Source organism: Aplysia californica, unplaced genomic scaffold (genome assembly GCF_000002075.1).
Source record: "Aplysia californica isolate F4 #8 unplaced genomic scaffold, AplCal3.0 scaffold00048, whole genome shotgun sequence".
In the NCBI taxonomy this organism is placed as follows: Eukaryota; Metazoa; Mollusca; class Gastropoda; order Aplysiida; family Aplysiidae; genus Aplysia; species Aplysia californica.
In genome coordinates, this window is record NW_004797318.1 from 873,689 (window position 1) to 896,067 (window position 22,379).

Here is a 22,379-nt window from a genome sequence, read left to right on the forward strand (position 1 = left end):
GTAATGTTATCATCTTCAGCCGCCACAGTAGCCACGGTATCTTCATCGTAACTTTGGAACACTTGACTTGGAGCTTCCGTTTCAAAGTCCTGCAATGACTGTTCGAGAACAATCTCACTTGGTTCAGTGGACACATCCTCCTCAGCACCTTCTGGAGTAACTACCTCATATGACACACCTTCCTCGGGGGATTCTTTCAATTCTTCAACTTCAACGTCAGTTTCTTCTTCAACTTCGACGTCAGTTTCTTCTCCAACATCGTCAGTATCTTTGGAAGCTGGAACAAAGTCCTGTTCAGTAATGTTTTCATTGACATCGATTTCACTGTATGGTCCAAAGCTTTCGCCAAAACTCTCAATTGTTTTGGTCACAGTTTGCCCTTCCACAACACCAAACTCTTCAGCATTTGCTTCCACTATGGGTTTGATCCACTCATCATCCACAGCCTCTGGACTACGTGGTCTTGACATCAGATCCTCCTCCTCTGTCTCAGTAGGGAAACTTTCTACTGCATCAGATTCTGTCTCCTGGAACTCTGTACTAAGAGCTGAATCTTCTTCTGGTGCCGACGTCTGGTCGGGTTCTTCTTCATCTACAATGTCCTCGGCTTGAATTTCTTCCTTTTCTGCCTGAGTTAGAGCTTTAGACGGTGCTTCAAGTTCAAATTCTGTTACATCTTGGCCTAAATCAATTTCACAAGGCTCTGGCGATATCTCAGCCTGGTCAACTACTTCTTCCGTGATTTCAGTCTCCTGAATATCTTCACCGTCAAACTGACTTAACGCTTTGACCGGCGCTTCATGTTCAAACTCGGCTAGGTCCTCCACCACAGTGTCCTCTTCAGTCGTCACAGAAGGTTCAGGAGTCTCTGTATTGTTGTCTAAAGTTTGGAAGACTTGGCTAGGAGCTTCAGTTTCAAATTCTTGCAATGACTGTTCAGGAATAATCTCGCTTGGTTCAGTTGTCACATCCTCCTCAGTGCCATCTGGAGTAACCGTCTCATATGATGCACCCTCTTCAGTAATTTCATTTGATTCTTCAGCGTCGACATCACCTTCGTCTCCAACAGCATCCGCATCTTTGGCAGCTGGTACAACGTCCTGTTCAAAAATATTTTCATTGACATCGATTTCACTGTCTTGTCCAAAGCTTTCTTCAAAGTTCTCAATTTCTTTTGTCACAGTCTGCCCTTCAACAACACCAAACTCTTCAGCATTTGCTTCCAATATGGGTTTGATCCACTCATCATCGACAGCCTCAGGACTACGTGGTCTTATCATCAGATCCTCCTCCTCTGTCTCAGTGTGGAAACTTTCTACTGCATCAGATTCTATCTCCTGGAACACTGTACTGACAACTGAATCTTCCTCTGGTGCCAATGTCTGGTTAAGTTCTGACTCGGAAACAATTTCCTCCTCTTGAACTTCATCACTGCCTGCCTGAGTCAAGGCTATAGACTGAGCCTCATGTTCAAATTCTGTAATGTCTTGGCCAAAATCAATTTCACATGGCTCTATCGACACCTCTGCTTGTTCATCGGTTTCCTCCGACATAGTAGTAGTATCCCGAAGTTCCGAATCTTCCTCAGACGCCTCTTTTTCGACTTCTCCAACGATTTCCTTCTCCTGAATTTCCTCCCCATCAAACTGACTCAACGCTTTGACTGGTGCTTCATGTTCAAACTCGGCAATGTCTTGTTCGAGAACAATTTCACTTGGCTCGGAGGACATTTCAGCTTCTTGGGTTTCTTGAGATGTCATGATATCTTCTTCAGTCGGAGAAATAAATTCAGGAGCCTCAGTAATTTCGTCGAAGTTTTGAAACACTTGACTTGGAGCTTCGGTTTCAAAGTCCTGCAATGACTGTTCAAGAACAATCTCACTTGGTTCAGTGGACACATCCTCCTCAGTGTCATCTGCAATTACTGTCTCATATGATGCACCTTCTTCGGAAATACTTCTTGTTTCTTCAATGTCAGTTTCTTTTTCTATATCAGCAGAATTGCTGACAGCTGGTATAAGTTCCTGTTCGGAGGTGGATTCATACACATCAATTTCACTGTTTTGTCCAAAACTGGCTTCAAACCTCTCAATTGTTTTGGTCACAGTTTGCCCTTCCACAACACCAAACTCTTCAGCATTTGCTTCCACTATGGGTTTGATCCACTCATCATCAACAGCCTCTGGACTACGTGGTCTTGTCATCAGATCCTCCTCCTCTGTCTCAGTAGGGAAACGTTCTACTGCATCAGATTCTGTCTCCTGGAACTCTGTACTAAGAGCTGAATCTTCTTCTGGTGCCGACGTCTGGTCGGGTTCTTCTTCATCTACAATGTCCTCTGCTTGAATTTCTTCCTTTTCTGCCTGAGTTAGAGCTTTAGACGGTGCTTCAAGTTCAAATTCTGTTACATCTTGGCCTAAATCAATTTCACAAGGCTCTGGCGATATCTCAGCCTGGTCAACTACTTCTTCCGTGATTTCAGTCTCCTGAATATCTTCACCGTCAAACTGACTTAACGCTTTGACCGGCGCTTCATGTTCAAACTCGGCTAGGTCTTGTCCGAGAACAATTTCACTTGGCTCGGATGACATTTCAATTTCTTCTTGGGTTTCCCCAGACACCACAGTGTCCTCTTCAGTCGTCACAGAAGGTTCAGGAGTCTCTGTATTGTTATCTAAAGTTTGGAAGACTTGGCTAGGAGCTTCAGTTTCAAATTCTTGCAATGATTGTTCAGGAATAATCTCGCTTGGTTCGGTTGTCACATCCTCCTCAGTGCCATCTGGAGTAACCGTCTCATATGATGCACCCTCTTCAGTAATTTCTTTTGATTCTTCAGCGTCGACATCACCTTCGTCTCCAACGTCATCTGCATCTTTGGCAGCTGGTACAACGTCCTGTTCAAAAATATTTTCATTGACATCGATTTCACTGTCTTGTCCAAAGCTTTCTTCAAAGTTCTCCATTTCTTTTGTCACAGTCTGCCCTTCAACAACACCAAACTCTTCAGCATTTGCTTCCAATATGGGTTTGATCCACTCATCATCGACAGCCTCAGGACTACGTGGTCTTGTCATCAGATCCTCCTCCTCTGTCTCAGTGGGGAAACTTTCTACTGCATCAGAATCTGTCTCCTGGAACTCTGTACTGACAGCTGAATCTTCCTCTGGTGCCAAAGTCTGGTCGATATTTTCCTCAGCAGCAAGTTCCTCATCCTCTATATCTTCCTTTCCAACTTGAGTCAGGGCTATTGACGGTGCCTCATGTTCAAAGTCTGTTACATCTTGGCCTAGATTAATCTCACATGGCTCAGTCAACACCTCTGCTGGTTCATTGGTTTCTTCTGACACAGCAGTAACTTCATCTAATTCTGTACATACAACGGACTCTTCCTCTGACGTCGCTTTGTTTACTACTTCAGCTTCTCCCACAATTTCTTTCACCAGAATGTCTTCTCCATCAAACTGACTCAACGCTTTGACAGGTGCTTCATGTTCAAAATCGGCTAGGTCTTGTCCGAGAACAATTTCACTTGGCTCCAAGGACAGTTCCTCTTCTTCTTGGGTCTCGGGAGACATCGTGGTATCCTCTTGAGCAGTCACAGTGGGTTCAGAAGTCTCAGTATCTTCATCGAAATTTTGGAACACTTGACTTGGAGCATCCGTTTCAAAGTCCTGCAATGCTTGTTCAAGAACAATCTCACTTACTTCAGTGGACACATCCTCCTCGGTGCCATCTGTAATTACTGTCTCATATGATGCATCTTCTTCGGGAATACTTCTTGTTTCTTCAATGTCGACGTCAGTTTTTTTCGATATATCAGGAGAATCACTGACAGCTGGTATAGGTTCCTGTTCGGCGGTGGTTTCATACACATCGATTTCACTGTTTTGTCCAAAACTTTCTTCAAAACTCTCAATTGTTTTGGTCACAGTTTGCCCTTCCACAACACCAAACTCTTCAGCATTTGCTTCCACTATGGGTTTAATCCACTCATCATCAACAGCCTCAGGACTACGTGGTCTTGTCATCAGATCCTCCTCCTTTGTCTCAGTGGGGAAACTTTCAACTGCATCAGATTCTGTCTCCTGGAACTCTGTACTGACAGCTGAATCTTTTTCTGTAGTCAGTGTCTGGTCGGGTTCTTCCTCGGCAGCAAGTTCCTCATCCTCGGTGTCTTCCCTTCCAACTTGAGTCAGGGCCATTGACGGGGCCTCCTTTTCGAACTCTGTTGCATCTTGTCCTAAATTAATTCCACTTGGCTCTATCAACAACTCTGCTGGTTCATTGGTTTCTTCTGACACACCAGTAGCCTCATCTATTTCTCTACATACAACGGACTCTGTTTCAGTCGTTGCTTTGTCTACTACTTCAGCTTCTCCAACAATTTGTTTCACCAGGATGTCTTCTCCATCAAATTGACTCAACGCTTTGACAGGTGCTTCATGTTCAAACTCGGCAATGTCTTGTTCGAGAACAATTTCACTTGGCTCGGAGGACATTTCAGCTTCTTGGGTTTCTTGAGATGTCATGGTATCTTCTTCCGCCGGAGAAATAGATTCAGGAGCCTCGGTAATTTCATCGAAGTTTTGAAAGACTTGACTTGGAGCTTCGGTTTCAAAGTCCTGCAATGACTGTTCAAGAACAATCTCACTTGGTTCAGTGGACACATCCTCCCCAGCACCTTCTGGAGTGACTGTCTTATATGATGCACCTTCTTCAGAGATTTCTTTAGATTCTTCATCGGCGACATTAGTGTCTTCTTCTACATCAGCAGCACTGTTCGCAGCTAGTATAAGTTCTTGTTCGGCAGTGCTTTCGTACATGTCGATTTCATTGTCTCGACCAAAACTTTCACCAATATTCTCAGTTTCTTTAGTCACAGTCTGCCCTTCCACAACACCAAACTCTTCAGCATTTGCTTTCATTATGGGCTTGATCCATTCATCATCAACAGCCTCAGGACTACGTGGTCTTGTCATCAGATCCTCCTCCTCTGTCTCAGTGGGGAAATGTTCAACTGCATCAGATTCTGTCTGCTGAAATTGCTCAGAAATCTCAGATTCTTGCTCGTATAGAGACATTGTCCCTTCTTCAGCCTCAGTCACTATCTGTTGCACTTCTTGCTGTTCAGTCGTTTCCTCTGATTCAAAATCCGCCAATAGCTGGCCTTCCGGTTCAGGCGATACGGTTGAACTGCATATGAACTCAGACTGACTTGTGAAAGAAGTTGGACTAATCGACTTTACCAAAATGTCCACATGCTTTTCTGTGCAACTGGAACTCACCGTCCTCTGCACTTGACTTGACTCAAACCGAGATAAATAAGTATGGTCAGACTCCAGAATCGCTTCTTCGATGCTTTCTCCAAGGTCTTGAACATCAAAGTCTCTGAGGCTTGAGTAACTGATTTGAGAAACGATGGACGGTGGTTTCTTTGCTTCAGTAGTCTCAGCAGAGCCAGTGTCCGTCTCCAGCACAGCCTCCTGAACCTTTTCTTGAGTACTTTGCAGATGATCTTCATTCTCAGCTGAGTATTCGTGTCCCTGGATTTCCTCCCCATTCTGTTGGTCTAAGGCTATAAATGGTGCTTCGTGTTCAAATGCTGTTAATTCTTTCTCCATTACAAATTCGCACCGCTCTGTGGGAACGGCAACTCTCTCGTCAGTCCCTTCCAATGCACTGACATTCTGTAGAGTTTCGTGGCTGGTAATACCGGATTCAGTAGTCTCCATGTCAGTTCCCACAACAGCAAGGTCAGCTTCGTCTTCAACATTTTCTGCAATGGTGTTCACAGTTGATTGCAAATCTTGTTGCCAGTACCAGATGTCATACACTTCAACTTCACTGTCGGGGCCAAATCTTTTTCCAAATGTCTCCTGCTCCTTAGTCACAGTTTGACCTTCCACGACACCAAACTCCGAGGCGTTCGCTTCCACTATGGGCTTAATCCACTCATCATCAACAGCCTCCGGGCTTCTTGATCTTGTCATCAGATCATGTTCCTCTGTATTCACTATGAAAGATTCGACGGCATCAGATTCTGTCTCATGAAACTCTGTACTTCGAACTAAATCTTCTTCCAATGAAAATGTCTGATCAAGCTCTTCCTCAATATTGATTTCCTCTGCCTGGTCTTCTTCATTTTCGACATCAGTTGATTCTCCAACACTTGCAGTATCTTTGGCAGCTGGTATAGGGTCCTGTTCAGCAATGTTTTCATACACATCGATTTCACTGTCTTGTCCAAAACTTTCTTCAAACTTCTCAATTGTTTTGGTCACAGTTTGCCCTTCCATAACACCAAACTCTTCAGCATTTGCTTCAATTATGGGTTTGATCCACTCATCATCAACAGCTTCAGGACTACGTGGTCTTGTCATCAGATCCTCCTCCTCTGTCTCAGTAGGGAAACTTTCTACTGCATCAGATTCTGTCTCCTGGAACTCTGTACTGACAGCTGAATCTTCCTCTGGTGCCAATGTCTGGTCGAGTTCTTCCTCAGCAACACTTTCCTCTTCCTGGGGTTCTTCTCCTTCTACTTGAGTCAGGGCTTTAGACGGAGCCTCATGTTCAAACTCCATTACATCCTGTACAAGAACAATTTCACTTGGCTCCAAGGACAGTTCAACTTCTTTTTGGGTTTCCTGAGACGTAATGTTATCATCTTCAGCCGCCACAGTAGCCACGGTATCTTCATCGTAACTTTGGAACACTTGACTTGGAGCTTCCGTTTCAAAGTCCTGCAATGACTGCTCGAGAACAATCTCACTTGGTTCAGTGGACACATCCTCCTCAGCACCTTCTGGAGTAACTACCTCATATGACACACCTTCCTCGGGGGATTCTTTCAATTCTTCAACTTTGACGTCAGTTTCTTCTTCAACTTTGACGTCAGTTTCTTCACCAACATCGTCAGTATCTTTGGCAGCTGGAACAAAGTCCTGTTCAGCAATGTTTTCATTCACATCGATTTCACTGTCTTGTCCAAAGCTTTCGCCAAAACTCTCAATTTCTTTGGTCACAGTCTGCCCTTCAACAACACCAAACTCTTCAGCATTTGCTTCCATTATGGGTTTGATCCACTCATCATCGACAGCCTCAGGACTACGTGGTCTTGTCATCAGATCCTCCTCCGCTGTCTCAGTGGGGAAACTTTCTACTGCATCAGATTCTGTCTCCTGGAACTCTGTACTGACAGCAGAATCTTCCTCTGGTGCCGATGTGTGGTCGGGTTCTTCCTCATCTGCAACATCCTCTGCTTGGATTTCTTCCTTTTCTGCCTGCGTTAGGGCTTTAGATGGTGCTTCGTGTTCAAATTCTGTCACATCTTGGCCTAAATCAATTTCACACGGCTCTGGCGATATCTCTGCTTGTTCGTCTACTTCTTCCGTGATTTCATTCTCCTGAATATCTCCACCGTCAAACTGGCTCAAAGCTTTGACCGGTGCTTCATGTTCAAACTCGGCTAGGTCTTGTCCGAGAACAATTTCACTTGGCTCGGATGACATTTCAATTTCTTCTTGGGTTTCCCCAGACACCACAGTGTCCTCTTCAGTCGTCACAGAAGGTTCAGGAGTCTCTGTATTGTTATCTAAAGTTTGGAAGACTTGACTGGGAGCTTCAGTTTCAAATTCTTGCAATGGCTGTTCAAGAACAATCTCGCTTGGTTCAGTTGCCACATCCTCGTCGGTGCCATCTGGAGTAACCGTCTCATATGATGCACCCTCTTCAGTGATTTCATTTGATTCTTCAGCGTCGACATCACCTTCGTCTCCAACATCATCCGCATCTTTGGCAGCTGGTATAGGGTCCTGTTCAGCAATGTTTTCATACACATCGATTTCACTGTCTTGTCCAAAACTTTCTTCAAACTTCTCAATTGTTTTGGTCACAGTTTGCCCTTCCATAACACCAAACTCTTCAGCATTTGCTTCCACTATGGGTTTGATCCACTCATCATCAACAGCTTCAGGACTACGTGGTCGTGTCATCAGATCCTCCTCCTCTGTCTCAGTAGGGAAACTTTCTATTGCATCAGATTCTGTCTCCTGGAACTCTGTACTGACAGCTGAATCTTCCTCTGGTGCCATTGTCTGGTCGAGTTCTTCCTCAGCAACACTTTCCTCTTCCTGGAGTTCTTCTCCTTCTACTTGAGTCAGGGCTTTAGACGGAGCCTCATGTTCAAACTCCATTACATCCTGTCCAAGAACAATTTCACTTGGCTCCAAGGACAGTTCAACTTCTATTTGGGTTTCCTGAGACGTAATGTTATCATCTTCAGCCGCCACAGTAGCCACGGTATCTTCACCGTAACTTTGGAACACTTGACTTGGAGCTTCCGATTCAAAGTCCTGCAATGACTGTTCGAGAACAACCTCACTTGGTTCAGTGGACACATCCTCCTCAGCACCTTCTGGAGTAACTACCTCATATGACACACCTTCCTCGGGGGATTCTTTCAATTCTTCAACTTCGACGTCAGTTTCTTCTTCAACTTCGACGTCAGTTTCTTCACCAACATCGTCAGTATCTTTGGCAGCTGGAACAAAGTCCTGTTCAGTAATGTTTTCATTGACATCGATTTCACTGTATTGTCCAAAGCTTTCGCCAAAACTCTCAATTGTTTTGGTCACAGTTTGCCCTTCCATAACACCAAACTCTTCAGCATTTGCTTCCACTATGGGTTTGATCCACTCATCATCAACAGCCTCAGGACTACGTGGTCTTGTCATCAGATCCTCCACCTCTGTCTCAGTAGGGAAACTTTCTACTGCATCGGATTCTGTCTCCTGGAACTCTGTACTGACAGCTGAATCTTCCTCTGGTGCCAATGTCTGGTCGAGTTCTTCCTCAGCAACACTTTCCTCTTCCTGGAGTTCTTCTCCTTCTATTTGAGTCAGGGCTTTAGACGGAGCCTCATGTTCAAACTCCATTACATCCTGTCCAAGAACAATTTCACTTGGCTCCAAGGACAGTTTAACTTCTTTTTGGGTTTCCTGAGACGTAATGTTATCATCTTCAGCCGCCACAGTAGCCCCAGTATCTTCATCGTGACTTTGGAACACCTGACTTGGAGTTTCGGTTTCAAAGTCCTGCAATGATTGTTTGAGAACAATCTCACTTGGTTCAGTGGACACATCCTCCTCAGCACCTTCTGGAGTAACCGCCTCATATGACACACCTTCCTCGGAGGATTCTTTAGACACCATAACTTCGACGTTAGTTTTTTCTTCAACATCGTCAGTATCTTTGGCAGCTGACACAAAGTCCTGTTCAGTAATTTTTTCATACACATCCATTTCACTGTCTCGTCCAAAGCTTTCGTCAAAACTCTCAATTTCTTTGGTCACAGACTGCCCTTCAACAGTACCAAACTGTTCGGCATTTGTTTCTACAATGGGTTTGATCCATTCATCATCAACAGCCTCAGGACTACGTGGTCTTGTCATCAAATCATGGTCCTGTGTTTCAGTGGAGAAACATTCTACAGCATCAGATTCTGTCTGCTGGAACTCTGTGATGAGAGTTGAAAGTTCTTCCTTTGTCAATATCAGATCGGGCTCTTCCTGAGCAATAGTCTGCTCTGTCTGGGGTGCTTCCTGTTCTGAAGAGGGGCTTAAGACGTCTTCCGAGAAATCGATGTCGTTGTTTGGCTCAAAAGAATCACGGAATGTTATCAACGATTGCGGTTCAGATTCATTTGATTGATTGCTATCAACGACATTTTTCTGAAGAATAGGTTTAATCCATTCATCGTCGAAAGCTTCTGGACTTCCAGGTCTGTTTAGAAGAGAAGCGTCATCTTCAGACGAAATCTGTTCGAAGTTGTTGTTGTCATCATCTGGTTCAGTGACAGAAAATTCCATATCGTTTACTGCAGAAAAGCTATCTTGGAACTTCGGCAAATCACTTTCAGTCGGCGAGTTTGGAGGTGTGGCCACCTGATTTGCAGTCAGTATAGGCCTGATCCACTCATCATCAACAGCTTCGGGACTTGAGGGTCTGTTCATCACGTTTGGCAAGTCGAGAGACAAAACATCTAACTCTGACGCTTCTGCTTCCATAGAAGTGGTATAAGTGCTGGTATGAGTTGATGGTGCAACTTTGTACTCGCTTGAGTAAGTGAACTTCTCTGGATTCACTACGACCTGAACATGTTTTGAAGACACAGAGGAGCCAACAGTCGTGACCACTTTCTGTGATTCGTAATGAGATGTAAACGTTTCTCCAGACTCTTGACTCTCCAGCTCTGACGTTACACTCCCGCTGAGATGGGGCACTTCAAAATCTTTTAGGGCACTGAAGCTTAACTGAGATACGACACCTGCGGCCATTTGACGACCGTCTTCAGCATCCATATTTTCACTTGCCATCTCATCCTCGGTAATTTGCTTTTCTAAAAGGCGCGCTTCCGCCTCCGTACTCTGGGGCTCGTCGGTATATTTGCTATCAATGGGACCCTCATCCACCTTGTTCAATATGCTATGACTGCCGGTGTCATTGTCTTCTAAAGAAGTTGTGTTTTCGCTCTTCTCCAGAAGGTCTTGTTTGTCGCTGACGTCAGAAAATTGTCCAAACGTGGAGTCTTCTTCTTCTTCTTCTTCTTCTTCTTCTTCTTCTTCTTCTTCTTCTTCTTCTTCTTCTTCTTCTTCTTCTTCTTCTTCGTCTTCTTCTTCTTCTACTTTTTCTCCTTCTTCTTCTTCTGCCCTTCCTCCTTTTCCATCGTCAGCAGCAATCAATATCTGACCGGGTTCTTCAGCCTTTAGATCACTTGTCTCTTCAGTAAGCACATCTGAGGGAACGTCATCCTCCTGTGTCTCTGTGGCGTCCGCCATTTCAATCTCGTCATTTTCATGCTCCAACAGAGGACTCCCACTTGTGGAAACAGCCCATTCGTTTGGGTAGGGATCTGAATCTTGCCAGGAAGCAATGTCAGCATCTGTGGTTTCAGCAAGACCATTGGGATGCCCAACATGTCTGTCTTGAGGTGGAACGGGACTTTGTGTCACTGATTCTGTCGTGTCGTCAGTAGCATCCAGCGGGCCAGATCCCACTGGTTCATTAACACGTATTGTTGGAATAGGAAAGTCAGTCGTATTGTCAGTAGACATTTCAGTCACCCCAAAATCATCTTCGAGCATGTCTTCTTCACCAGAATTCACCGCTGTCTTTTTGTACTCTTTCTGCAAAAGCGGTATTGCCCACTCATCGGGAAATGCACCAGGCTCCTGCCAGGAGTCAATTTCTGCGTCTGAGGTCTCTTGGGGCACTGACGGAGAGCGTGAACGTCTGTCAGCTGCCGGCAACTCGCTCAGGTATGAAGTGGGACTTTGCGTCACTGATTCTCTCTCTTGGTCTGAAACATCGAGTGAGTCAGACCTCACTGCTTCATTGACACTAATTGTTGGAATAGGGCTGACATTCGTATATTCAGCTGACATTTCTGTCATCTCAAAATCATCTTCGCGTATGTCTTTTTCAGCTTCATCATTCACGGCAGTCTTTTTGTACTCTTTCTGCAAAAGCGGTATTGCCCACTCATCAGGGAATGCACCAGCCTCCTGCCAGGAGTCAATTTCTGCGTCTGATGTCTCTTGGGGCACTGATGGAGAGCGTGAACGTCTGTCAGCTGTCGGTAACTCGCTCAGATATGTTGGGGGACTGAAAAACTTGTCAAACACCTGTACATTTTTTTGCTGGGCGCTGGCGTCGGCGTCGGTTTCTAATTCACTTGACTCAACATTGAGAGAGCTGGCCATACTTTGCAATGAAGGGCTCATACTCATTTCACTTGCTTCATAATGAGAAGAAAAGGAGCATTCAGAATCCAGTTCGTCCAACCGCACGACGGAAGCGACAATTTCATCTAGTTCTGGAATTTCATAGTCTTTGAAAGCGGTAAAACTTAGCTGTGACACGACAGTTGGTGATTTGACAGGCTCCTCAGAACCAGCGGTCTCTTCAGAGGCTGATTGCTGGTGATATGCGTAATCTTCCTTTGACTCTTCTTCTTTATCATGACTATCCGCAGTGACAGAATGTGCTTCATTGTCAATAGGGGTCTCCTTCTCTCCTTGACTCAGCTCCGTTTCCCTTTCTATTTCAAGGACTTCGTCATCTGAAAGTTCAAAAGCCTTAGCGGGTGCTTCGTGCTCAAACTCCCGTACGCCTTGTTCAAGAATAATTTTACTGGATTCCGAGGGCAAGTTCTCTTCTACATGGTGTGGAGAAACAACTTCCACTTCAGACTCCTCCCTCTCTGCTTCAGCACTGATCGACATTCCAATCACTTTACTTAGTGCTTCGGCCTCGAACTCCTCTAAAGACTTTCTAAGATCAATTTCACTAGGCTCAGTTGATACTTCCTCTTGAGAGACCCCTTGTTCTTTTTGCCGGAGCTCTTTTTCCACATCTGCTGCCTTATCTTCTGAACCCATCAACCCAAGGGCCTTGACTGGAGTTTCGTGTTCAAATTGTTGAACATCCTGATCTAAAACAATTTCAGATGGGCCTAAAAGCAACTGCTCGGACTCTTCTGAAAAAGTACGATCTTCAATCGCCTTGTCATCTGGAATTTCTGACATGACTATGGACCCTTCAACTAGGGATGTGTCTTCAAAGTCTGTTTGCTCCTCGGGTTCTTCTTGATCTACCACAGTTTCGTCTTCACCTGCTCGTTCTAAAGCCTTGGTGGGCGCTTCGTGCTCAAAGTCTTGTAAATTCTGCCCCAGGACGATTTCACTTGGTTCTGATATCACATCTTCTTGCTCCTTAGATTCAACTTCGTGTGAGACAGTTTCTTCCCCATCTACATGCTCCAATGCCTTGGCAGGTGCTTCATGCTCAAAATCGTGTACGTCTTGTCCAAGGAAGATCTCACTGGGTTCTGAGGGCAAGATCTCATCCCCATATTGTGAAGCAATGACTTCCTCCTCTAACTCCTTTTCGTCAAAATTCTTTAGTTCCTCAGTTTCCACTTGGTCTATCACAATTTCGCCAGCACCCGAGTTTTCCAAGGCTTTAGCGGGCGCCTCATGCTCAAAGTCTTGCAAATCCTGTCCAAGAACGATTTCACTTGGTTCTGATATCACGTCTTCTTCTACACCTTTTACATCTTCCTGCTCGTCTGTGGCAATGTACTCCCCATCTAAATCTTCCAAGGCCTTGGCAGGTGCTTGATGCTCAAAGTCGTGTAAGTCTTGATCAAGAACAATCTCACTGGGTTCTGAGGTTACACTCTCTTCCCCGTCTTGTGAAGTAATGGCTACCTCTTCGGGTTCCTTTTCTTCAAGGTCCTCCTGCTCTCCAGTTTCCGCTTGATTTGTCAGAGTTTCGTTACCAGTTGACTGTTCCAGTGCCTTACTGGGCGCCTCTTGTTCAAAGTTTTGTAGATCCTGTTCAAGGGCAATCTCATTAGATTCGAAGATCTCATTTTCACTTTTCCCTGGGGTGATGTATTCTTCTTCAGAAGTCGTAATGTTTTCTTCCATTTGGTCTTTTGACACTGCCGACACACTATGTGTAATCGCAGCAGACTCATTGCTTTGGATCACTTCTTGTGTAGATTTAATCTCGGTGTCAACTTCAACGTCACTGGTCATGGTCTCCTCAACATTCAAATGCTCCTGGGCTTGAGCAGGGGCTTCATGCTCATACTCTTGCACCTCTTTCTCAAGAAGGATCTCACGCGGTTCTGAGAGCGGTTTGTCTTCCACGTCCTGTGACGAGACAACTTCCTCTTCGTGTTCCTTTTCTTCCTTATCGACGATTCTTTCCTCCTCACCTTCAGTGGCCAAAGTTTCAAACACTGTACTCGGTGCATCAGACTCGAACTCATCCAAACACCTTTCCAGCTCAGTCTCACTGGCTTCAGTGCATACTTCCTTTTGCGCGGTCACGTGTTCTTCGGTGGTTTCAGCTTCACGTTCAAAACCAACATCATGAGGCGAGTCATCCTCTATAACGATTTCTTCGCCATCTGCTTGCTCCAAAGCCTTAGCAGGTGCTTCAAAAGCAAATTCATCTAGGTTTTGCTCCAAAGTGAGTTCACATGGTTCTGAAGTCACTTGTTCTTCTGTGACATCTGTTTCACATGTTTCCCGTACCCATTCTGGGGGAGTTTCATGGGGAGCCTCAGTTTCTTCAACCCTTGCAGTGGAGTCTTGTTTAGAGCCCCATGCTGTAGTTTCTATCCATGATTCTGTTTTATTATGAAATGTCTTCAAAGATTCTGATCTGTGCTCTATTGCATTTGTATTTTCGTCACCTCTCGTTTCCAATGTGTTGAGATCCCAGTTGTCTACATCAGATTCACGGGTATCTTCACCCATGCCTAGGCTTTCTGTTTGCATAGTACTTTGGAAGATTTCCTCTGCTTCTGTGTATTCCTTTTCAAACACAAAGGCATCGCTTCCTACAGTGTCCTCTGACCTGGTGGAATCCTCGGATCTCTGGGAGATTAGTGCGTCGGGACTTTTCTGTACTTTGTCAGGAGATTGAGCTGTGCTTTCCTCGAACTCCATTACACAAAGCGTTGTACTTTCCTCTGCCACAGCTGACATACCGATGACCGGTTGAGGGAAAATCTGTGCTTCTGTTAGTATTTGTTCGCTTATCGGGAATTCCGATTCAGCAAAGTCGATGTCGTCATCCTCTGAAAAACTGCAGTAGAAAGAAGGAATGTCAGTTAGGGACTGGTCTTTGTCATCTTTCAACATCTCGGCGTTCCTAAGAAGAATTGGTTTGATGAATTCATCAGGGAAAGCTTCTGGTGATGGATTTCTCACCATCAAGTCATCCGCCACAGAATCAGAGACATCCGGGGACTCAGAGTAGGTGTGAGACCAGTCGTAAAGCCTCAGGTCACTTCCGAGGTCAATGTCGTTTTGATCATGGAAGACTAGCTTCTGGCAGCTGAGTGATGTGCTGTGGGCCTCAGATGTCCACTGAGAATAAGATTCCCGAGTCTGGACCATTGAAGACGACACAACAGTCGTCCTACTCTGTTGCTCGGATACATTTATTGATTCCTGAACATCAGAAGCAGATCCAGTTACCTTGGAAAACAGGGAACTACTAGCTGCACCTTGCACCTCAGACATTTGTTCATCAAGATTTATTTCAGTTTCTTTATACTCCATTTCTGTACTCAAGTGTTCCTCAATACTCGTAGAACGGACGTCCTTTTGTTCTCCGGTCAAGATCTCATTGGATGTCTCGTGAGAGGCAACAAAAATATCGCCCTCACGGCTCACCTCGATTGAGTGTGAAACAGGGATGCAACTTTCATCTTCTTCTAAATAAGTCGCATCATCTTCAGTAGAACCTTTTCTGAACTCCGGAACGTCCAACTCATCCACCATAACTACTCTTTTGGCTGGACCATTTTGACTCATGACCTCCTCATCAAGATCTGCTTCTGGGGTGGATGGACGGTTCATGGCTTCGGTATTTTCAGACTCTATTTTGACGACATCGGTCTGGTCTGAGCTCACCAGAAGCAATGACGCTGTGTCAATAGAACTGGGCGGAATTACATTAGCGTGGGCATCTGCATGAATATCCAGGGACTCGTTATCTTGAATTGCAGTCACTAGCGAAGAGGAAGTACTTTGGACAATCTGAATACTGTGGCTTTGTGAAATGGATTCTACTCGTGTGCCAACCCATTCATGGCTTTCGTCACACGAGGCTGAGGGAATGTCTTTGTCGGAAATAGTATGTAGTGTGTCTGGAATGGGGGAATCGACAGAAATTACATCTGTTACAGTCTTTGATTCGGAAGACGTCAGTGTTATTTCTCGTGATGAAAGCTCTGTATTGTTCATATCAGAAGAAAGCAAGTACTCAGAGTCTTCATGGGTAGATTCAGTTGTAGCATTCGACTCAGTCTCCTGGTCCTGTTTCAGAGAGGAGACTTCAGATAGCAACGCAGCAAGGTCGATAGTAGCTGGCTTGACTGGAGGGAGCTCTCTCACTATTGTCTCACATTGAGGATGATAACGAACATTTCTGATTTTAGCGAGCAGAGCCACAGTTTTGGTGAAAACCGCCGGCCGCTCCTCGAATTTCAAGAAACGCGTTATTGCAGACAGATCAATTTTGTTTGAAGCTGTTGGAATGTTTCTGGTATCAAGCAACAAGCGAACAAAGAAATGTTGTTGCCACTCGATTGCGTCAGCTTGGTCCTCGAGGTAGCCACGGGTGACGGACAGGAAATGTTCCACGTGACCCTCGTCTGTATAATCATCAGTTTCATTTGTCATTTCCTCCATGTTGCTTCCCGAACTAACGCTGATGTCGTCAGGGAAAGAAGAGGAGCCAACCATAGTTTTTTGACTTATGTAGCCAGCATCAACGGAAGATTCAAGATTGTTTGATATGCTGTCAACAAAATTTTCGTCAACATTCTTGTCAACTGTAAGATCAGTAGCCATGGCATTGAGCACCGCTTGATCCACAGCATCTGCCAACAACTGATCTTTGTTTGGTTCGACAGTTTCGGTCTTAACAATGCTATCAACAGATGAATCTGTGGTATCTGCACTCAAGCTGTACTCATCAACTGATGATTCAATATCCATTCCGGGATCACCAGACTCTGACATCCATACTGCCGCATCTGATTTTTCATTATGTGCCAGGTTTGAAGTTGGATCCGAAGAGGCCATCTTTGACGGCCAAGGTGCAAATGAGCAGGGTATCCCATCAATAGAAGAGGTTTCACTAAAACTTTGTGAACCACTAAGCTGGGAGTCATTCATTTCTTCGCTTGCGTCATTCAATGCATCAAAGTCTTCTCCCCCAACGTCCATACTCTCATCCTCTATGTCAACGACTTGATTGTCAGACACTTGTAATCTATTTGTTTCACTATTTAAAACTTCAGGGGGAGCCTCCAATACCTGCAAACCATCTTTATAATCGGCAGAAGACTCTATTTCTTGTGTGGATTCTTGATGGAGGGCATCTTTGTCATCAACTGAGGAATCGATTATCTTCTCTGACTCTTGCAGATGGGCTCTCTCATCAACCAAGGACTCTAGTGGTTGCGCTGGTTTTTGAAGACCGTCTATATTATCAACAGAGGAGTCAAGTGCCTCCTGCATTTCTTGCAAACTTCCCTTGTCATCACTGCAAGGTTCCAACGCTGGAGAAGATTTCAGGCTTTCTTCGGATCTTTGCTCTTGGGACAGGTCATCGACAGAAGATGTTAAAAAAGCTTGCTCCGATTCTAACAAAGCATCAATGTCATCATTAAAAGATTCTGACTTTTGCTCTTGTTCTTCCAAAACATCTTTTTCGTCACGCAAACCATCCCTGCCATCAACAGAAGATTCCAAAGCTTGTTCTGAGGTTGTGTAACCATCTTTGGCATCACCAGAAAAGTGCTCCGACTCTTGTAAACCATTGTTGTTGTCAACAGAAGACTCGAGTGTTTGCACGGAATCTAGCGCAGCCTCCGAGTCACTAACAGATGTTGGCTCCCGAGCTTGCAAGTCATCCCTGTCGTCAACAGAAGACTCCAAACTTTGCACAGACTTTTGCAGAGCACCACTGTCGTCAACAGAAGAATCTACTGTTGACTCTGGCTCTTGAAAAACATCTTCCCTATCATTCTCTTCTGCAACTTCATTCCTAAAGGCTTCGGTGTTTTTCTCATCGACGGAAGACTCGTACATTTGCTCTGATTCAAGTGAAGAGCCTGTATCATGGCCAGAAGTTTGCTCTGGTACTTTCAAATCCTTCGTGTCGTCTACAGAAGACTCTGCCATTTTCTCTGATTCTAGCATTTCAGCCCTGTAGGCTTCAGACTCTAGCATTTTGTTGATTTCTTGCACACCATCCCAATCATGAACAGATGCATTTCCTGCTTGCTCTGATTCAGAAACACTATTGAGAGAAATTTGATCAGTGGGTGTCATAAACTCCCCTTCCGATGGTGATGTCGCCGGTCCAGACTGTGGGTTTTCCATACCTCCGTCTACGTTGGACTCCTCTCTCTTGACATAATCGACAAAAGAGTCGGCTCCTTCATTAAACATTTCAGCAGCTAGCTCCATTCCCATAGCTCCTCCTTGGGCCTCAGTTTGGTCTGATTCTGATTCTGTGGAGACAAGACCGGGCTCCTGACGAACAACACCATTTTCCGAGCTCTGCATGTCTAAGAAATCGTTTTCTGATACAGGAATGACGTCATCGTCCGCATTCTCTATACGGGCCCCAGCTATGGTTCCAGCCTCAAGATGTGCAGCATATCCAAGAAGTTGCCCGTATTCATTCAGTGATTGTGTTGTAGAATTCATGTTCATTTCATCAACAGAAGACTCGAGCATTTCAACATCAGCTGATGCACCATCTTGGTACCCCAGCACAATGCCATTGTCTACCTCGGAGCCTAAATCCTGACTTCCATCGTCTATTGATAGCGGAACTCCGGCTCCTTGGCTTATATCGGCACTGGACATCTCACATTCGTGGACGAACGAAGACTCCTGTTCAAAGCCAATTTTCAAGAGTGATTCTGACAATGATTCTGAGCCCTGGTAATGGATATCGGACGCCGATAATCCCACTTGGGTGGCCTCTGTTCCTTCGCTTTTTACTGTTTCTCTGGTGATTCCAGTTTCTTCTCTTGTGAACGTACTCAGTGTGCCTTCGGTTTGCAGACTAGCAAATAATTGAGACGCCTGAGCTGATAACTGCTCAAACAATCGCTTGTTTTCCTGCCTCTCCATTTCTAATTCACTCAAAGCATGAGTAAACACACCTTCTTCAATTTCCGTTGCACCTGAATTATCGACAGTTTCTGCGTTTTCTGTGTCTCCAGGTTTTGATTTTGTTCCTTCTGGCACGCCAGTGGATTCAAAGGTAGCTTTATCAGTGGGCCATATGCCATCAACTGATGACTCACTCTCAGGGACATCTGTTCTTTGGCTCTGGTTAGGGCTCATTGCCTCTGCTGACTCGTCGGTGGTACCAGTGGGGCGTTCAGTTGTCATATCTTCCTTAGTTCCATACACAGCTTCAAGGGAGCCCTCGTATATTTCTTTGGACACATTTCCGTCACCCTGCATTATGGCAGAACCACCAAAGGCGCCTTCGATAGTTTGGTCCAACAACAAAGATGGGTCAACGGAAGACTGTGACGTGGTGCCAGACGTGGAGATATGGATAGACCCAGCATATGAAGCTGCATTCGACTCTTCGAACACAGAATCATCCATGGCTGACGACTCAATACTGGAATAATGTCGGATTTCAAATGAGGTAGCCTCTGATGTATGTATAGCAGCAATATCGCCTGTTTTGGCATGGCCTGAATTGCCTCCCGTGGATATGTCGGTGACTGTGGGAACATTGGGCGCTTCATCACCTGGACGAGATTGCTGGTCAGAAAATTCACCGAACGCTCTCTTAACATCATCAAAGAATGGCTTGAACTCAGTCGAAACCATCTGTAGGACGTTTGAAGAAGCATCGCCAGTTTCACCGAGAGGTGACAAATTTTCCAAATCTTCCATGTTCGTCATCGGTGTTTCTTGACTTAAAGCTGAATCTGCATTGTTCATCATAGTTGTGTCTTGACTTGAGGTTGAATCTCCATTGTTCATAATAGTTGTTGTGTCTTGACTTGAGGATGAATCTCCATTGCTCATTATAGTTGTGTCTTGACTTGAGGATGAATCTCCCGGCTCTCCGTCTAAGACACCTTCAACTCGCGTAGTCGTCTCAGAGACTTGTTCTTCGCTGGTTTTGCTTATTGTGTCCACAAAAGAACTGAGATGAGACAGTTCCAGCCTCAGGTCAACAGACTCAAGATCTACCTCTTCTGGAATGTTATCTACAGATGACCCGAAATGTCTCGAGGGTTTCGGCTCGATCTTATCCACAGATTGACTCATTCCTGACGCTGCAAACAGACGTAATCGTTCTTGATGCCGTGTGACTTCGTGCTCCAAATCCTCTTGGCCTTCTTCTTGAATGCTGGTAATATCCTGGGACCCAAGTCCATTACTTGGGCTTCTTACAAGCAGCTCCTGGTCTTCTCCCAATTCATTGATGGCGTCAACGGAAGAACTATGCTCTGATGCCTCTCCGAGAATGTAGGGGCTGCAGAGATAAATTCCATCTGACCGACAGCCAGTTGCAGACAGGTTGTCAACGGAGCTGCTGAATCTGCTCATGTCAAGTTGTCTGCCGAGAGATGCGTATCGTCTCGTACATGTTTTGATGAAATCGTCATCAGAACAGCTAATGCTCATTGGTGGTGGGTCTATGGTAATATCATCAGCAGAAGAGCTATACTCCCCATGCAAAGACTTCTGCTCATGTGTAGGGGACTGAATTTTATCCGCCAAGAGAAGAGAAGTTGTTTCTGGGTTCGAATTATACCTCGTTGATCTGGGATTGCCTCTTCTGTATCTCAGTCTAGATGGTCCTTCAGGACCAATGGGCAAGCGGCTGAGGTCATCAACGGAAGTGCTCAGGTCAGGTTCCATGCCCCTGGGAGGAGGAGATCTGTTGTGTGGGAATTTGTTCAGGTCGTCAACGGAAGAGCTAGTGCTGGAATTCTTCTTTTTATTTCTCAAAGAGCTGGACCTGTTCTGGGGAATGCGAATTGGTGTTTGTAAGACTGATGAGGTTTCTACGACCTTTTCCGATTTAATGTCTCGAGAGGCACTTGTTTCAGATGCACTTTCGGAAAACATTTCGGTTCTGATCATATACTGGTCAAACTGAGAACTTTCATTAACAGGTGTAGTGGATAGTTCAATGCTGTCATCGTGTTGGTTTGCCGAGAGAAAATGACGCTCTAGGGCCTCCTCAAACTCTCCGTCACTTTCGCCGTATGGAGTTTCATCTCCTGTTGACATGGTTTCCGAAGAGGATCTGGCATCTGATGAACTGTGGAATGGTTCGGAGTCGGTGGCGTCAAAGTCGATATCGGAAGTGGACAGAAACATGCCTGTGTCGTCACTAGCCGACATATCTGTGTCACATCCTGTCCCGGGTGACAGGAGAGCGGCCACTCCGTCACTGCCCGTAGGGGACGCCAGTTGACCGCTTTTCCCGTGGGTAGCCTGAGTGCCAGAACCGTCAATGTCCTGGGCGTCAATGTCATGCTTTCTTTTCTTCACAACCGTTTGTTCCTCGTATTGCAACACATGTTTCGAAGCCGTTTTCTCAACCGTCGATCCAAAGCCATTTTGTAGCCGATCATCCTCTGTCTTCCCAACGTCTTCTACAGCCGTCTGTCCCTCCTCTCCTTCCTGCTCTGACGCTGGAGCGCCCGGAAGAACTCTTCCCGCTGAATCTACGTGTCGCGTCTGTTCGGGGGTTAATTTCGAAATCCCTGCTGCGTCAAAACAAGCTTGCTGCTCGTCATCTGTCGCAACAGTCAGTGATTGAGGGTCCACAGGGTCGCCCTGCTCTTCCGAACGAGCCACTCTGACGAGGACGTCCGCCTCCCGCTCTAGTTGTGCCTGGGAGACGGGGGAGTGTATGATTGTGTTGATCCACTGAGTCAGGTATTCCCTCTCCTGCTCCACCTCGTCCTCATGACTGTCCTTGCTGAAGGCCCAGGCGTAAGAGAACTCGTTCGCCCAAGCCTCATCCTCCTCGGGGATGTCCGGTGGGGGTTCCGGGGACGGGGGTGGGTGCATGAACTCCGCCTGGAGGCTGTCCGACAAGCTCTGCTTTCTCTGTAGGTACAGGGAGGAGATAGACAGAAAGAGAGAAAAGACGTTCAGTCAGTACATGTATTGTTGAATGATAAATATTTAATAAGCTCTGCTTTCTCTGTAGGAACAAGAAAGAGATCGACAGAAAGAGAGAAAAGACTCTCAATACATGTATTTTTATGCGATAAATGTATGGAGCGTCTAACAAGCTCTGCTTTCTGTTGTGTAGATATACAGTAAAAAAAAGATAGACTGAAAAGAGAATAGACTTTCAGTAAAAGTATTTTGTGTGTGTGTGTGTTTTAAATCCATGGGGCGTTTAACAAGCTTTGATTTCTCTGTAGGTACAGGCAGGAGACAGACAGAAAGAGATAAAAAGACTTTCAGTACATGTATTTTGTTTGACATAATAATGGGGCGTTCAAAAAGCTCTGTCTTCTATTGTGTGGATACAGGGAGGAGATAAACAGAAAGAGAGAAAACGCTTTTAGTACAAGTAGGCCTATTTTAGTGGGAAAAACGTTCTGCTTCGGTTGTGTAGATACAGTGAACGAGAAAGACAGAAACAGAGAGCAGAACAAGTATTTTTGTGATAAACGTACAGGGCGTTCAACAAGCTCAACGTTATGGGTAGGTAAAGGGAGGAAATAGAGAAAAAGATATAAAAGAATTTTTGTACAAAAGGTGATATATATA

At 45.2% G+C, this 22,379-nt stretch overlaps 2 protein-coding genes across 6 annotated transcripts in view; both read right to left on the reverse strand.

Annotated features, from left to right (window-relative positions):
• LOC101857547 (titin) overlaps nucleotides 1-16,507 on the reverse strand; it is a 38,248-nt gene extending 21,741 nt beyond the window's left edge. For 2 of the 5 annotated variants that reach the window (XM_035968263.1, XM_035968262.1), the window contains exon 1: nucleotides 483-16,507. In XM_035968263.1, coding sequence (XP_035824156.1) covers nucleotides 483-16,436 — 15,954 coding nt within the window. In that variant the 5' untranslated portion in view covers nucleotides 16,437-16,507. The remainder of the gene's footprint in view (nucleotides 1-482) is intronic. The other 3 variants (XM_035968266.1, XM_035968265.1, XM_035968264.1) reach the window with 3 other exon arrangements.
• A 10-nt stretch (nucleotides 16,508-16,517) lies between these two features.
• LOC101858249 overlaps nucleotides 16,518-22,379 on the reverse strand; it is a gene marked incomplete at its 3' end in the record, with an annotated part of 36,644 nt that continues 30,782 nt past the window's right edge. Inside the window, 1 exon segment of the mRNA XM_035968267.1 lies at nucleotides 16,518-21,705. Coding sequence (XP_035824160.1) covers nucleotides 16,518-21,705 — 5,188 coding nt within the window.